The sequence below is a fragment of the Macaca nemestrina genome, chromosome 14 (assembly GCF_043159975.1).
Source record: "Macaca nemestrina isolate mMacNem1 chromosome 14, mMacNem.hap1, whole genome shotgun sequence".
Classification (NCBI taxonomy): Eukaryota; Metazoa; Chordata; class Mammalia; order Primates; family Cercopithecidae; genus Macaca; species Macaca nemestrina.
Genome location: NC_092138.1, coordinates 119,289,059 through 119,306,481, shown reverse-complemented (window position 1 = coordinate 119,306,481; position 17,423 = coordinate 119,289,059). Strand labels below are relative to the sequence as shown.

Sequence of the window (17,423 nt, the reverse complement as noted above, 5' to 3'; positions counted from 1 at the left end):
CCTGCTCAGCCTTGTCCTCGGCTGCCCATGCTCTTGACAGTCACACCTACCACCTTGGGGAATGGGGGAGACTCTGCCAAGAGCCAGGTGCCCGGTTTATGGTTCAAATTGAATATTTGGACAAAAATCTTGAAAACTAGGCTCCTCATTGAGAGACAAAAGGATTTTTCTGCACAGTAAGCTGGAGCCGTGGTATGGAGGGGACACCCTTGCTGCACAGGGCCCAGGGATGCCCTAGGGCACAGGGAGGGAAGATCCTGGAGAAGAGGGGTCAGCTTGGCCCAGACCCCAGGGAGGGGCCCTCACTGCTTCTTGTCCTTTGCCCAAAGTGAGGAGTCTGAGGGGAAAAACCAGAGACCACTCACTGGAACCCTCTCTCTCCTCTTCCTCCCACCCCCCTCCTCCCTCTCCCGCTCCTCCCACCCCCCTCCTCCCACCCCCGTCTTCCTCCCACCCCCCTCCTCCCTCTCCCGCTCCTCCCACCCCCCTCCTCCTACCCCCGTCTTCCTCCCACCCCCCACCCCCCTCCTCCCTCTCCCGCTCCTCCCACCCCCGTCCTCTTCCCACCCCCCTCCTCCCTCTCCCGCTCCTCCCACCCGGGGGCACGAACCGCCAGCCCAGCAGGGAGGGGAAGGCCTGATGCAACCCCCAAGTTGCTCACTGGTTCCTGGGCTGTGGGAGCCCAACAGGGCCACAGAGGGGGAAGTGCAGAGCTCACTCCTCAGATGTGGTTCTGGCATGCGATCCGGGGGGACCAGGGAACCAGGCAGAGCAGGAGCCCAGAGGCAGTGAGAGCCCCGAGGGCAGTGCACACAGCACAGACCCTTCCCCACGGCCACAGGACAGACACATTCGCAGAAGGAGGAGGCGAGGCACATGGTGGGTGCAGACAGCTGCAAACCAGAGGGGACAGAGATAAGTCATGAGAAATTTACATTTTTCCATCAACAGTGGAACTGGAGACATGAGAACAAAAAGAAATCAGTAATGGAGAATACAGCTAGTTTTTCCCCATTTGAGACACAGCGTATAAATTGAATTACACTGAACATACAAAAAAGGCTCCAAGCACTGACAAGGCTCCCACACTGGCCGCCAACCCTCATGAAAGCCAACATCTCGGGCAGGCCAGAGCTCTGGGGAACCCCTGTCCCCCACGCCCTGCCGTGGACTCTGCACACACCTGGAAGTTCCCATTGCGCACACTGTAGAGGGGCCGGAAGAACGCCGCTGGAGAGGACACGTTCTGGTAGAAGGTTCTCTTCACCCTGAGGCCAGTCAGAGGCCTGTGGTGACCCAGGTGGCCTGAGGTCACCACAGAGGCTGAGCTTCCTTCCATCAGCAGGAGGCCCGCCTACCTCGTCCCTGCCACTGCCTCTCTCCCATCTCATCACATCCCAACCCACTCTCAGGGCAGGACCCAACCGGGCCTCCTTGCGTTAGGCACATAGAACTGATTTATACTGAGGCATGAATCCTTTACAGTGTGAGCTGCGATGGCAGGTTCAGAATGGGGAGTTATCAGCTAGATCCTCAGTCCACAGAGGGAGCCGCACCTCCTCTGTCTTTGCCATCAGTACATCTGTGGCTCTCACCTCACCCAGTGTCTCTCCAAGCACCAGACTTGCTGCCAAGGATCCACTGACCGTCCCACAAGGATGTCACCTGGGGCTCCAACCCAACAGGTGCAAACAGACCTCGCCAACCTCCCCGCAAGGATTACCCCCATTTCCCCACCTCAGGAGTCACCACTCCTACCTTATCCAGCCACACGTCCCCTCTATTTCTCCCCCAAGACCCTGAAATCCCCTCCACTTTGCTCTATCTCCACTTGTTTCACTGGCTCCTGCCAAATCATCTCCCTGTGGGCACCCCACTGGCCCCCATTGGTCCCCAAGCAGGTCCCCCATTTCCCTTGTCCCAGCAATCCATTCCTCAAAACATAAACTCGGTCGTATCACACAGTTTCACACTTTCCTTTGCTCCAAGGAGAAGCCAAGCACCCTCCCGCTTAGCCCCACCCAACACCCCTCTCCCCACAGCCTCTTCCTCACATCCACAGCCTGACGTGGCCCCTGAGTCCCCTTTTGTAACCTGACGTGGGGTGCATGAGGTGTGACAGTTGATTTAAGGAGGGCCCTTGTCCATCTTGTTCTCTAAGGCATCTGCCAGGGTGAGAAGACTCTTGTGCACACCAGATGCCCCAAGTGTCCTTTCATAGACTGTGTGAACAGATGAACAAACCAAGCTCCTCTAGAGGCAGAAGTCTAGGATCCGGGCTCTTGATCTTGGTGACTCTGGGTCTGGTTGGGACCACACTGCCCTTGTCTTCGGCCTCTGCCACAGATCCCCCTTCCCTTCTCTCCCCTGGCAACTTGTGAACCCTCTTCTGGCCCAGGGTGGAGACTTGAAAAGCCCACCCCATCCGGGACCAGACAGTGGGGAGGGGAGGGGAGGAACCAGACAGGGATGGCCCTTGACGGCCCACCCACCACACACTCACACATTCACACAGTGGCACATCTGCACACATACACTAACACGTACACTCTTACCTGCTCACACATATACACACACACACACACATCAGCTACCTACCTGGGTGACAGCTTGAACAGGAGGTAGGTCAGGCCAGTCAGCAGGAGAAAGATGGACACAGCAACAAAGGTGTTGCCTGGCCGCCCCCAGGGTGGGATCAGAGGGCCCGTGGGCAGGAAGGGCCCAGGGCTGTCAGCAGCCTCAGTGCCAGGAGGCTCCCCACAAGCCTACCTGGCAAAAGTGTGCCCTTTAGTACCCTGGGCCAAAGTGGAAGGTTTGTGATGGGCCCTGGAGGTTTGTGTCACCTGCTGAAGGACCTTGTGTAAGCCACACTCCTGGGCCTCACTCTTACATCTGCCACACGGTGGGTCATAAGGTCCCTGGGCCTGCTCAGCACTGCAGTGCGCAAGGGTCAGCCCAGCCCTCGCTAACGACACTGAGGTCATGTCCAGCCTCCAGGCAGGAGCACCAGCCCTGGTGTGCAGCCCCGCCACCATCACTCCTAACAGAAGTCACTGACTACGGGTTCCCAGGAAGCCCCAGAATTGTCAGGTGTTTGTTTCCTCCCTACAGACCTCAGACCTTCAGAGGAAGTGGGTCAACTGGGGCCTGGCTGCCTCAGGGAGGGGCTTCCAGGAGGATGAAAGAGTGCAGGGGTGAGGTGATGAGGGGAGAGGACGCCCAGCCTAGACTCTGGAAGTGCAGCAGCCACAGCAGCGCCCACCTTGTCTCTGGGGAACCTGGGAGCACACAGGCTGGCTCCACTCACTCCACTGGCCTGTGTAACGCTCCTCCTCTGCCACGTCATCCTCCAGTGTGGCCATCCGGACACGCAGCCTGGCCTCAAGGATAAAGCCAGGGTCCAGCTCAAAGGCTTCAAGTATGAGCCAGGTCACCCCGACAATGTGATCCTCGTGCTGGGCTCGCTGTGGCGGTAGGGGCAGTTAGCAGGTGCTGAAGGTGGGGCTGGGTTCCTCAGTCCTCAAGAATAACAAACGCACACGCTCACACAGCACACACAGGAACACACCTGTGTTCACACAGGCACACTCACCACATTCACGTGCACACACACAGAGAGAAGGCACACTCACACTCACACGCAGATACAGCTGCATCTGCCCACCAGTACACACATGCACACACAGGCAGACATGTCTACAGGCACACTTTCACACTCCTCACACTTGCATGCACAGTCACACACACAAGCGTGTGCACAGAAGCAGCTCACCACACTCACATACACACTCGTACACATAGACATGCCCACGTGCACACTCACAGATACAAACACAAGGCACAGGCACACTCACAGGTACACTTACAAACACAAACATGGGCACACTTACATGTGCACACACATAAACACATGCACACTTACCACACTTACATGCACACACTCACAAACACAGGCACGCTCACCCTATTCACATACACACACAAGAAGCACACACGTGTGCATGTCAGCATGTGTGTTCACACACACACCTGGCTCCAGTTCCTCCCCTGCTCTTCACTCCAAGTTGACCTCTCCTTATTTAGAGTGGGGAGTCTGCCCTGGACTGCTGCTCCCAGGAGAGAGGACCCCAGGGGAAGCCAGTCAAAGTGTTACCTCCCAGGCCTCTTCCTGCCTCTTGACGCCCAGCTCATAGCCGAGAAGAGTGACGTTGGCTCCACGGCAGGACTGATGCTGCAGATCAGGATGCAGGGGCCAGAGCTGACGTGTTCTGCGAGTGAAAGAGTGGGTCCAGCTTCACTGGAACAGAGAGAATCCATGTAAGGCTGAAGCCCCATGGGTCTGGGGTGTCAGTCACACACCCAAGAATGGGGATCTGAAAGATTCCCAAGGGGCATGGTCAAGGCCCTTTCAGACCAGGCACCTCACTGGGAGACTGGTCCAGAAAAGCCCCAGGTGGGACAGGACAGCAGTGACTTCCTCTGGCCCCTGCAGTAACCACGTGGGCCTTCCCCTCCCAGGGGCCAAGCCTGCCCCCAGCCCTGGATCTCACTTGGCAGGGACTGAGAACACTCACTGGGCCACAGGGGTCACAGGCTGCAGGGCCCTTCTCCTAGCTCCAAGCAGCCAGGATGTTCTTGCCAAGGGGCCCTGCTCCAGGCTTATAGCCGCTGTTCACCGTGTCTCCAGGGCAGGTACTACAGGTCCACCAGGCTGACCTGCTTCCTCCCAGACACGCAGTGGTAGAAAGTGATGATGAAATTGTCGGATGGCAGGAGCACTGCCTCAGGCGGCAGCACCACAGTGCACTCACTGCCCTGCAAGATGCACTTGTGTGTGCCGCCAGGAGCCTGGTTGCTGGAAAGGACATATGTCAGCATCACCGGGCTGCTACACTGTCCTGGCATATCTGCTGCAATCCTGGGGACCCCATCCTCATCCCCATCCAGGTGGCCATGGCCCTCCACCCTCACCTAGTGAAGAGAAACCCGGGCCGGGAGCCCTGGCCCAGCTCTGGGACAGACCAGTAGCAATCGATCCTGAGAATGTTGTTGGTGAGACAGGTGAAGTTTCCAGCCTTTGGCCCTGGAGACAGTGACCACTGGGAGTCTACAGTGAGCGCTTCAGAGGAGAGCTGAGTTGGGGGGCTGAGGGGGATCTGACAGCTGACACCCTAGCAGGGCAGTCACTAGTGAATGATCCCAGAATCTGTGCAGGGAAGCACTGGGAGGCCTGGAAGTGGTGGGCTCTGACCGATGGTACACGGGCAAGTCAGACCCGGAGAGGTGTCAAGAGGGTGAAAGAAGGGAGACCAGGGTAGGTCCAGGGACTAAAGGTAGGGAAGTAAAGGTAGGGAGAATAGAGACGGAGGTCCAGGCTGACCCCTAGAGGACACGCCCCAGCACAGTTTGGGCCAAACCTTTCCCTAGGGTCTCGGCATCGGACAACCCAGTCCCCCAAACATGCCCTAGTTATCCACTCACCTCATACAGACACTAGTGCCCAACCCTCACCTCGTCCTTCCCCTGAGACAGAGAATCCCGAGCGGACACAGGTGCAGACGCAGGTGTAGGCCAGGAGCCAGGTGCCATGTGTCACCTCAGGGCCTCACTCTCCAAGGTCCAGCCTGCAAGGGGCTGGGCTGAGGGCCTGTGCGAGCCATCCCTCTCTGGAGGGGTGCTCCCCATGAATTTCTCCCCAGCAGGTTGCTCAGTGGGTCTCCATCTGCACTCACATGGTGTCCTGTGAAAGATGCTGGGCACAACTGCCCAGGCTTTACCGATAAGGAACTGAAGCTCAGAAAGGCCACTTGACCCAGCCAAAGACTCATGGCTGCAGGGTGTCAGACGCACCCTCAAACTTAGATCCTGGACTCTGACTTAGCTAGGTCTCCACGTCTGCCAAGAAGGCTCCTCTCTAGGATGGGCATCCTCTGCCAGCCCATCCCCTGTCCCTGGGCCCAGGCCCCATCCTGCAGGGGAGTCGGGATTGGGGGAACCAGTCACTACCAACAACCACCACAGGTGCATTTTCTACTGTAATTCTCACAGCAGCTCCAGAGGGAGAAGCATTATCCCTGTTCACAGGCAAGGAGCTGAGTCCCAAGGAGGGAAGGAGAAATCACTTGCCCAGGGTCACACAGACAACCTCTATGCATTTATTTATTTATTTATTTATTTATTTATTTATTTATTTATTTACTTTTGAGACAGAGTCTCCCTCTGTCACCCAGGCTGGAGTGCAGTGGCGTGATCTCGGCTCACTGCAACCTCCAACCTCCAACTCCTGGGTTTGAGCGATTCTCCTGCCTCAGCCTCCCGAGTACCTGGGATTACAGGTGCCCGCTGCCACACCCAGCTAATTTTTTTGTATTTTTAGTAGAGGCAGTTTCACCACATTGGTCAGGCTGGTCTCAAACTCCTGACCTCAAGTGATCCTTCTGTCTCGGCCTCCCAAAGTGCTGGGATTACAGGTGTGAGCCACCACGCCCAGCCTCTATGCATTCTCCCTCCCTTTTGTCTTCTTAAATAAAGACCCATCCCAGGATCTGCCTCAGGAAGGTGGATGAGGGTAGCAGCAGGGTATCCATGCAACAGATGGCACTTACTGAATTCTATCTGTTGCACCCCTGTTCGAAGGTGCCTCCAAAGGAGAGCACCACCAGAAGGACACAGCTCCCCATGCTGGAGTGCGAGGCCTGAGTCCCAGGATCTCTGGGGGAGCCAGAGGTTGGCTGGAGATGAGGTGCTGGGTGTCAGGAAGTTCTTGGGTGTGGGGAGGCATCACACCCCATTTGCAGCTCCAGATGGTACACCCATAGCCCCTAGGCAGGAAGCAGGGCCAGCCTGGTTACACAAGGCTGATTAGTGATAAGGAGAGGAAAAAAACCAGATATGCATGCAGACTACAGCGTGCACACCCTTAAGGAACCCGCACACCCTCAACGGGCAGCAGGCAGTACTCTAACCCCACTCCGCCCCACTCCCGGCAGCCTGTCCAGGTGCCCACGGGACAGTCCTCTGTTAAGACTGATGATCAGGGCCGGGCGCGGTGGCTCACGCCTGTAATCCCAGCACTTTGGGAGGCCGAGGCGAGCGGATCACAAGGTCAGGAGATCGAGACCACAGTGAAACCCCGTCTCTACTAAAAATACAAAAAATTAGCCGGGTGCGGTGGTGGGCGCCTGTAGTCCCAGCTACTCAGGAGGCTGAGGCAGGAGAATGGCGGGAACCCGGGAGGCGGAGCTTGCAGTGAGCTGAGATCGCGCCACTGCACTCCAGCCTGGGCGACAGAGCGAGACTCCATCTCAAAAAAAAGAAAAAGACTGATGATCAGGAAGCCTCACCCTTCCCTAGAATGGAGCGTGCAGCCTGGCCCCACCGGCCGCAGCATGAGACACCGTGGCAAGTTCTCTGCAGCAGCGTCTGTCCCTTCTTGCAGCAGTTACTGGAAAGGTGGGAACGGGGAGGACAGTCAGCCTGCTCTTGGAATTTGTGAGAGCAGGGCTGGAGTGACCACCAGGATCTGCGGAAGCACAGGCACAACAGCCACAGCTGAGAGCTGACCCAGGCCCCAGGATAGACGACCGCTGCCCCAGCAGTGGAGAAACACCCACATGTGTGGAGAATCAGGCCAGGTCAGCCACAGGCTAACCCAGGAGCAGATGGCTTGAAAGCAGGGAATGAGGTGGCTCCAAGCTCAGCAGGCCTCGTTTCTAGACAGGGAGAGGGGATGGTAGGGCAGGACCCACATGTGACACCTGAGAGTTACCAAGGAGGAAGCCAGGACACCCCCTGGGGGAGCACTGGAGTGCTGGTACAGCAACAAGGCAATATGGCCATCTGAGGGGAAGGTCTCTGCTTTTCCTCTGCACTGAAAATGCACAGCTGTACCTGGTAAGCTGAGCAGGGCAGGGTTACAACCCTCCTACAGATGAAGAAACTGAGGCTCAGAGACCTGGGACCTGCCCAAAATCTGACTCCTGACACCTCTGTTCTTGGCACATTCCCACCAGCTTCTACACAAGCCTGGGAACTTCCCGAGGGCAGTGCCTGAGCAGTGCCCCTCAGCACATGCCCCAGCAGAAGGAACCTCAATGCCTTATAAATGGGGTGGAGCTGCAGGCAGAGCTGCCTTCCCCCATCCTCAACCACAGGGCCAGGCACCCACATGCTCCCTGCTCCTGGATGTCACCAGGGAGGACTCAGGAAGTTCTTGGGGGTGGGAAGGCAGTTGTGAGCAGGAGGGGAAGCCAGGGTCTGCCACCTGGGACAGAGTGCCCGACATCCCTAGTCCTGCTGGGGGGCCTGGCTGACATCACTGCCTGGCACAGCTTCTCCCGCATTGGGTCTGTGGACATAGCCTTCAGCCCATGGTCACTCCAGTCCCTTCTCAGAGCCGCACCTGTTCCATGGCCTCAGTGTCAAGGCCTGGCCCAGAAGGCACTGGGCCTCATGGCCTGCCTGCCCTGGTTCCCTGGGCCACTGTGAAACTGTGGGCTACTCTGCAGCTGGACCCCTGCCTCAGACTACAGGCTCTGCCACACCCACGGGAGGGTCCTCAGACAAACCCAACCCTTCCCCTTCCATTAGCCGGGCACGGTGGCACACGCCTGTAGTCCCAGCTACTCGGGAGGCTGAGGTGGGAGAATCACCTGAGCCCAGCAGGTTTAGGTTGTGGTGAGCCGTTATTGCACCACCGTACCCCAACTTGAGTGAGACTGAAACCCTGTCTCCAAAAAAAAAAAACCCAACAACTGCAGCAAGAATATTCCCAAAGTTGAGAAAACTAATGCAGCAAAAAAGGAAGTGTAATCTAGTATGTGTTAAAACTGGCGATGGGAAAAGCATGTGTGGATCAGGAACAAGCTAAGGTGGACACATGTATGAAGACTGTGAAAACATAAAGTGCTTGAAGTGTATGGTTTTTCACTGCATCATCATTATTGTTATTATTTTTGAGACGGAGTCTCACTCTGTCACCCAGGCTGGAGTCCAGTGGCATGGTTTTGGCTCACTGCAACCTCCACCTCCTGGATTCAAGTGATTCTCCTGCCTCAGCCTCCCAAGTAATGAAGGGGGCCTGCCCCTCCACACCTGTGGGTATTTCTTCCAAGGTGGAGACGAGAGACTGAGAAAAGAAATAAGACACAGAGACAAAGTATACAGGAAGAAAAGTGGGCCCAGGGAACCGGCGCTCAGCAAGTGAGGGTCTGCACCGGTGCTGGTCTCTGAGTTCCTCCGTATTTATTGATCGCTATCTCTACTATCTTGGTGAGGGGGATGTGGCAGGACTATAGGGTAATGGTGAGGAGAGGGTCAGCAGGAAAACATGTGAGCAAAGGAATCTGTGTCATCAGTTTAAGGAAAAGTGCTGTGCCTGGATGTGCACGTAGGCCAGATTTATGTTTGACTTTACACAAACATCTCAGAGCAGTAAAGTGTAGCAGAGCAGTATTGCCGCCAGCACGTCTCACCTCCAGCCATGGGCGGTTTTCTCCTATCTCAGAAAATAGAATGTACGGTCGGGTTTTACACTGAGACATTCCATTCCCAGGGTTGAGCAGGAGACAGATGCCTTCCTCTTATCTCAACGGCAGAGGCCTTCCTCTTTCACTAATCCTCCTCAGCACAGACCCTTTACGGGTGTCGGGCTGGAGGACTGTAAGGTCTTTCCCTTCCCACGAGGCCATATCTCAGGCTGTCTCAGTGTGGGGAAACCTGGACAATAACCCAGGCTTTCTTGGGCAGAGGTCCCTGCAGCTTTCCACAGTGCATTGTGTCCCTGGTGAATCAAGAATGGAGAATGGCGATGACTTTTACCAAGCATACTGCCTGCAAACACATATTTAACGAAGCATAGCCCTAAATTCCCTAAACCTTGAGTCAACACAGCACATGTTTCTGTAAGCACAGGGTTGGGGCTAAGGTTACAGATTAACAGCATCTCAAAGCAGAAGAATTTCTCTTAGACACAGTAACAGTCTGATCTCTCTTCCTTTCCCCCACAGAGTAGCTGGGATTACAAGCATGCACCACCACGCCCAGCTAATTTTTGCATTTTTAGTAGAGATGAGGTTTCACCATGTTGGCCAGGCTGGTTTTGAACCTCTGACCTCAGGTGATCCACCCACCTTGGCCTCCCAACGTGCTAGGATTACAGGCAGGAGCCACCATGCCTGGCTTCACTGTATTATTCATCAGCAAGAACTCCGTGGGAAATATCTGAATCCATTATCAGTGGTGAATCTATTGACTTTTTCAGTGATGTCAATAGTAGACTTCATTTGCTCTCCTGCACTTAACCAGCATTCACAGATGCACACTTGCAATTGATTTCGATGACAGGGAACACTAACTTTGAACCCCAATTAAGCAAATGGCATCCACTCTTCTCAGTAATAGACCCACATTACAAAAATTAAACTCAATTATTATTACGTTTTGAATTTTGCCTATAATTACATTCTGAGGTTAAATTCAAAAAAATTAAAGAAAAAGTATAAAATTTTTAAAAAATTGCCTATAAAAAACATACGGACGTTGCCAGCCTGGGCAGCATGACAAAACCCTGTCTCTACAAAGAAAAAAAAAATACAAAAATTAGCTGGGCATGGTGCGTACCTATAGTCCCAGTCACTACAGAGGCTGAGGTGGAAGGATCACTTGAGCCCAGGAGGTCCCGGCTGCAGTAAGCTGAGATCGTGCCTCTACAATCCAGCCTGGGCAACAGAGTGAGACCCTGTCTCAAAGAAAATTAAAAAGTAAGTAATTATACTATTCAGCCTCTGACCCTTAAGAAAACAGTTTGTAAACCCCTCAAACAGGTTATTATCATATCCACTTTATAGATGAGGAAATGAAGGCAGAGGTTCTGCAACTTGACCAGGGTTTCATAGCTAAGGTGCAGTCAGGGACACTGGCTTCAGAGTACATGATGTGTACCACGGATCCATGCTGCCTTCCAACAACAAAATTGAACAGAAGAACTGTCACCTGAGGAAATAAAACTAACAGCATAAGCAGAAGACATTACAGATAATGCCCACATGATAAAATCACATCTGGGAAACCAAAATAAACTATTCTGAACTAGAGCCAATTAGAGATAACAGGCTCAGGAACTGGTAAACATGTTCAATCAATATGAAAGCAATCATATTAAATGTAAAGATTGGCCAGGCGCAGAGGCTCATGCTTATAATCCCAGCACTTTGGGAGGTCAAGGTGGGCATATCACCTGAGGTCGGGAGTTTGAGACCAGGCTGACCAACATGGAGAAACCCCATCTCCACTAGGAATACAAAATTAGCCGGGTGTGGTGGCACATGCCTGTAATCCCAGCTACTTGGGAGGCTGAGGCAGGAGAATGGCATAAACCCAGGAAGTGGAGCTTGCAGTGAGCCAAGATCCGGCCACTGCACTCCAGCCTGAGCAACAGAGCAAGACTCCATCTCAAAAAAAAAAAAAAAAAAGATTTGGAGGCTGAGCGTGGTGGCTCACACCTGTAATCCCAGCACTTTGGGAGGCTGAGGTGGGAGGATCACTTGAGGCCAGGAGTCCAAGACCAGCCTGGCCAACATGGCAAAACGCAGTCTTTACTAAAAATACAATAATTTGCTGGGCATGGTGGCGCATGCCTGTAATCACAGCTACTTGGGAGGCTGAGGCAGGAGAATCGCTTGAACCTGGGAGGCAGAGGTTGCAGTGAGCTAAGATCATGCCACTGCACTCCAGCCTGGGCAACAGAGCAAAACCGTGTCTCAAAAAAAAAAAAAAAAAAAAAAGGCCAAGGCAGGTGGATCACGAGGTCAGGAGATCGAGACCATCCTGGCTAACACGATGAAACCCCGTCTCTACTAAAAATGCAAAAAATTAGCCAGGCGTGGTGGCGGGCACCTGTAGTCCCAGCTTCTTGGGAGGCTGAGGCAGGAGAATGGCGTGAACCCAGGAGGCGGAGCTTGCAGTGAGCCAAGATTGGGCCACTGCACTCCAGCATGGGAGACAGAGCAAGGCTCCATCTCAAAAAAAAAAAGATTTGGAGTGGGGAGTGGTGGCAGCTACTCAGAGACCAAGGCGGCAGGATCACTTGAGCCTGGGTGTTTGAGGCCTTCCTGGGCAACATAAACAACACCCCATCTCTTTCTGAGAAAGAGAAAGAGATTGATTTAGAAAGCAATTAAGACTGGGGCCTTGACCAAGAATCAGTCTATCAATAACCTAGACCCAGCTAGTCTGAGGCATCCTTTCTCTTCTTAGAGTTGAATGATTAACATAGAAAGTATAAAGTATAAAAACATAGTGCCGGGCACAGTGGCTCATGCCTGTAATCCCAGCACTTTGGGAGGCCAAGGCAGGTGGATCATCTGAGGTCAGGTGTTCGAGACCAGCCTGTCTAACATGAGGAAACCCCGTTTCTACAAAAAAGACAAAAAATTAGCTGGGCATGGTGGCCGAGATCATGCCACTGCACTTTAGCCTGGGTGACAGAGCGAGACTCTGTCTCAAAAAAAAAAAAAATTAGAATTTTATACATTTAATGCAACCCTAGTAAGCAATCAGGGAAGGTTCAAAAAATGAATAAGGGAATAAGAATAGGAGTAAAGAAATAAATTGAAATACCAGTGATGAGGATTTTCATAGCCTGTTCAAATCTAAGTATGTAGTCAATTTTGGGATCACTGTGATTTGGGGTTTGCTTTCTACCTAACAAGCTATTTAAAACACTGAGAAGGCAATATTAGAACTTTCATTTTAATGAAATATTCAGAATTTTGATTAAAATAAATACTAAATTAAGTTTACAAGTAGCAGTTAAATATTTAGAGACATTTAATGTACAAAGTTTTGCAAACACTACAAATATTTAAGAGTGTTGATTGAGGCTGGATGCGGTGGCTCACGCTTGTAATCCCAGCACTTTGGGAGGCTGAGGCGGGTGGATCACGAGGTCAGATCAACAGCATCTAGGCTAACATGGTGAAACCCCGTCTATACTAAAAATAAAAAAAATTAGCCAGGAGTGGTGGCATGTGCCTGTAGTCCCAGCTACTCAGGAGGCTGAGGCAGGAGAATGGTGTGAACCCGGGAGGCGGAGTTTGCAGTGAGCACAGATCATGCCACTGCACTCCAGCCTGGGCAACAGAGTGAGACTCTGTCTCAAAAAATAAAAAACAAATAGTGTTGATTGGGAGGAAGGGAATGTCAACTGCCAATAAATGTAGAAGATGAAAGAACAGGACTTTAAACAGAGCATACTTAGTTACAGGTCTCTGTCTCCTCCCCACACAGAAAAACTCTCCAACATTCATGACTTCATCCACTCTGACTAGCAGATAGGCCACATTTCCTGACACCCTGGCTCTTCACCTCAAAAGGTTTATCTTTCCACCACACCAGCAAAGACCCTCAGGATACACGATTCATACTGCCAGCTAAGCATCTACCCCAAGGGACAAGGTAAGCACACACTGAAGCAGCTAGGCTATCCTAGCCCTAATCCCTCCAGTAGCATCCACACTGAGCATTGCTGCACTTGTAGAAGGTGGTCATCAGCTCGTCTGCAGATTGAGTCTAAAACTGCATGAAATAAGCACGAGGATGTTTGCATATGAGACATGGCTGGGGCAATGAAAAAATGAAGTGACCAACATTTTAAAAAATGTTGCTCATGACTATTAAAAGTAGGTATTACTTAATATCTTTTTGTTTTGTTTTGTTTTGAGACGGATTCTCCCACTATCGCCTGGGTTGGAGAGCAGTGGTGAACTGTCGGCTCACTGCAACCTCTGCCTCCCAGGTTCAAACAATTCTCCTAACCCAAACCCTAGACCTAACACTAACTGAACACAAACCTGAACCCTAACCCTAAACCCTAACCCTAACCCTAGCTCTAACCCTACCAAACCCAAACCCAAACACTAACCCTAAACCCTAACCCTAACCCCTAAAGCTAACCCTAACCCTAACCCCTAACCCTAACCCTTAACCCCTAAAACTAACCCTAACCCTAAACCCTAACCCCTAAAACTAACCCTAATCCTAACCCCTAACCCCAACCCTAATCCTAACTTCTTAATCAACTGTATTGACTAATTAAGTAAATATGAGTGGGCAAGGTGAGGTGGCTCACATCTCTAATCCCAGCACTTTGGGAAACCGAGGCAGGCAGATCACCTGAGGTCAGGAGTTCTAGACCAGCTGGCCAACATGGTGAAACTCCATCTCTACTAAAAATACAAACATTAGCCGGGCGTGGTGGCAGGCACCTGTAATTCCAACTACTCGGTAGGCTGAGGCAGGAGAGTCACTTGAACCTGGGAGGTGTAGGTTGCAGTGAGCTGAGATCACACCACTGCACTCCAGCCTGGGTGACAGAGCCAGACTCCATCCATCTCAAAAAAAAAAAAAAAAAAAAAAAAAAAAAAGGAAACATAAGTGTTTAAATCTGAAATTTTTTGCAACTGGTGTGTGTGTGATATGCACACACATACACACACACAGGGTTGGAAAATACAGTAAGGTAATATTCTGTCCAGTAAACTCTCATGAAATTTCAATGATCAATTGTGCCCTTTGCCTTTCATTCTGCACTGAGATTTTATTTTTCTTTACTGATTATCCCAAATATGGACTCTGCTTTTATGTATCTATTTCCTTGATTTATAAATTAAGGGTGATTCTCACATATGATCTACCAAACTTTTTTTTTTTTTTTGTCTGAAAAAATCATGTTAGAACACATCATAACCACTGTGACTTTAAGGATCTAGGTAGACAGAATCTTAGAGTATTTGATAAGGGGGTGTTGGATGTGCGTAGAGTTCCCAAGACCCCCAAGAGCCTGCTGTGTCCCTGTAGGTGGGGGCCGCAAAGCAGGCAGCTGGGCTGGGCTGGGCTGGACTGGGCAGGAGACGGCAGCAGGTGGGAGTGCTCAGGGACTGGGGGCAGGTCAGCTCTGCGATCCCTGTTCTGAGCCCAGTGGGAAATCATCGTTAGAGTTAAATAAGGAGAGTGATGGGATGAGACTTGTTTGTAAAGGAGAGTTTTGTCACAATCACCCTGAGAGCTCTATGGGGTGTGGGTGGGTCTCTGCTCCTCCGGGGGACTGTGCTGAGCAGGGCATGGCCAGAGCCTGCGAGTTCCCACCTGGAGTGCAGCGTCGGTACCTGCCCAGGGGGAACCGCTCTGCAGACCCAGCCTGGGGGCAGCTCTGCTCTTCACCTCTGCGAAGGCTCCAGAAAAGGAAAACTGGACCCAGATGGAAAGAGAGATTTTCCACCCAGCCCGGGCGGCTGCAAAGTGAAACACGGGCCTGCGGACCTGACCCTCAGGCAGGAACGAGGCCTCCTGTGCTGGGGTCACCTGGCGCTTACCTGGGAGGGGTCTCCGTTTTGGGTGAAAAACACTGGGGTGTTTTCTGTGAAGTTGCAGATCTGGCTCAGCAACAACCACGGAGGAATCTGAGAGAAAAGAGAAAGAAAACTCCACACTACCGTTGCAAGTTTCCTGAAAGTATGGAATTACTGGGAAGCAATGAAAACAACTGTGTCAATTCCACGTCCGTGAAGCAGAGACGACAACAAACTCCACGGTGGAGGCCGAGCCTGAGGCAGCTCCAGCTCAGCAGCAGCTGTGAGCAGCTGGAGGCTACGTTTGTATTGATTATGTCGGTGTCAATTATTATGAGCCGGGACTGCAGGGCCGTGTGGGGGGCACCGGGTTTTATTTTTTATTATTTTTTTTTTTTTTTTGAGACGGAGTCTCGCTCTGTCGCCCGGGCTGGAGTGCAGTGGCCGGATCTCAGCTCACTGCAAGCTCCGCCTCCCAACGGGTTTTATATTAACATTTCCGTATTGAGGCAGTGCATTAGCGTTCCAGGTGTTTGTTACATGAGCACTGCGAGCGACATATTCGTATTTGGGAGTCATATCTGCATTAGGAACGCTCCATTGGTGTTCCAAGGCTGCGGTGTGGACCTCGCACTGTGCTCACCTCGCCTTGGGTGGGGAGAACTTCAGTGCACAGGATTCAGAGGGGCTTTTGGTTTCCAGTTTTCCACACCAACCCCTCTTACTGGTCTCTGACCCTCAGTAGTCACGGCTGTAAACAGGAAGGATTTTACTCACCGTGGCCACGAGTTGTCCCAAAGTGAGGCGGTGCCCTCTGGGTCTGTGCTGAGGAGAACGCGGGCTTCACCCTCGCATCGGCCGGGTGTGGACGCCCTGCTGGTGGCCTGCGGGCCCTCTTGCTGATGACGCGGAGCCGGAAGGGGGAGGGGTGTGGCTGGCGCCCCCTGCTGGCAGCCGAGGGCACTGCAGGGCCCAGTTGCTCACGGTGCAGACACCAGCGCCCCCTGTTGGCAGCTGGGGGCACTGCAGGGATCTCTTGCTCACGGTGTCATGGCCTTGCGCCCCCTGCTGGAAACCAGGGCACTGCAGGGCCCTCTTGCTCAAGGTGTGGTGCCCGTGCACCCCCTGCTGGCGGCCAGGGCACTGCAGGGCCCTCTTGCTCCCAGTGTAGTGGCGGCACGCCCCCTGCTGGCGGCTGGGGACACTGCAGGGCCCTCTTGCTCCCAGTGTGACAGCCGAGCACCCCCTGCTGGCCTCTTCCTACACCACTTAAACTCGGAGCGCAGGTCGTTCAGCGCTATCAATTCTGCAAATTCAAACTGAAACGGAGCTAATACTGGGGAGATCTGATGTCCCAGTTCTTGTCTAACTTGAAATAAAGATTTTCACCAAGAGGCAGTACAAAGATGGCAGATAACTTCATTGCAAAGAAATATAAAGAGCATATTGTAGAAAAAACAAGTACGCCTCAAGGGAGGAGTGGGGCTGATCTGCAAGAAAACAGTTCCAGGGTCCTGAGCAGGGAGTTTTCTGTTGAACTTCTTCACATTCCTCAAGTCTCCACCTCTTTTGTCTGGTTTTCCTGCTCCTTCCTTAGATCCCTGACTTGCCCCACCTAGGCTTGTGGGACCCCCTCACTGTTGGTTGACACATATGTGCAGTGATCAGTGTGACTCCACTGCTGGGGCTGGGCTCCTTCCTGCCACTCCAGGAAGATTCTACAGTGGTCATGTCTGTACCTACTGTGCCTGCCTATCTCTTTCGAATGTCCTTCTCTGCCCTAATCCGTACTTATGGTGCCAGGTTTCTCTTAAGAATGTTCCCTTTGTCCTTACCAGCATGTAGCTAGCAATATCCTGACATTTTAACTGCAGAGTGAATGATTATTGGGGCATCTTAAGAGGAGCTCTGTGCCCCAGACTTAGCCTCCCAGAACCTCCTCCACCATCTATCCAACCCCAACCCCAACCCACCACTGTAATCTTAACCAACCCTAACCCTGATCCCCAGGGAAGCTGAATCTGCCTCCTCTTGCCAAGTGCCTCCCTTGATCCTCACCACACTCTCAAAACCTGA

General features: G+C 52.6%; 3 protein-coding genes across 3 annotated transcripts; all 3 read right to left on the bottom strand.

Moving 5' to 3' along the window:
- Positions 1 to 302: 302 nt before the first annotated feature.
- On the bottom strand, positions 303 to 8,665 carry LOC105472009 (interleukin-9 receptor-like). The gene is made up of 5 exons (XM_071077431.1): positions 7,344 to 8,665; positions 4,154 to 6,821; positions 1,184 to 1,268; positions 551 to 893; positions 303 to 337 (listed from the first exon to the last, which is right to left on the bottom strand). The coding sequence occupies exons 2-5, from the start codon at positions 4,333 to 4,335 to the stop codon at positions 303 to 305; spliced, it is 645 nt and encodes a 214-aa protein (XP_070933532.1). The 5' UTR covers positions 4,336 to 6,821; positions 7,344 to 8,665.
- A 176-nt stretch (positions 8,666 to 8,841) lies between these two features.
- On the bottom strand, positions 8,842 to 11,667 carry LOC139358342 (protein GVQW1-like). The gene has a single exon (XM_071078890.1). The coding sequence runs from the start codon at positions 11,448 to 11,450 to the stop codon at positions 11,079 to 11,081; it is 372 nt and encodes a 123-aa protein (XP_070934991.1). The 5' UTR covers positions 11,451 to 11,667; the 3' UTR covers positions 8,842 to 11,078.
- Positions 11,668 to 14,068: 2,401 nt separating this feature from the next.
- Positions 14,069 to 17,188, bottom strand: LOC139358060 (uncharacterized). Its single transcript, XM_071077430.1, has 3 exons — positions 17,183 to 17,188; positions 16,125 to 16,386; positions 14,069 to 15,458 (listed from the first exon to the last, which is right to left on the bottom strand). Exons 1-3 carry the CDS (start codon positions 17,186 to 17,188, stop codon positions 15,067 to 15,069), a joined length of 660 nt encoding a protein of 219 aa, XP_070933531.1. The 3' UTR covers positions 14,069 to 15,066.
- Between the last annotated feature and the right edge of the window lie 235 nt (positions 17,189 to 17,423).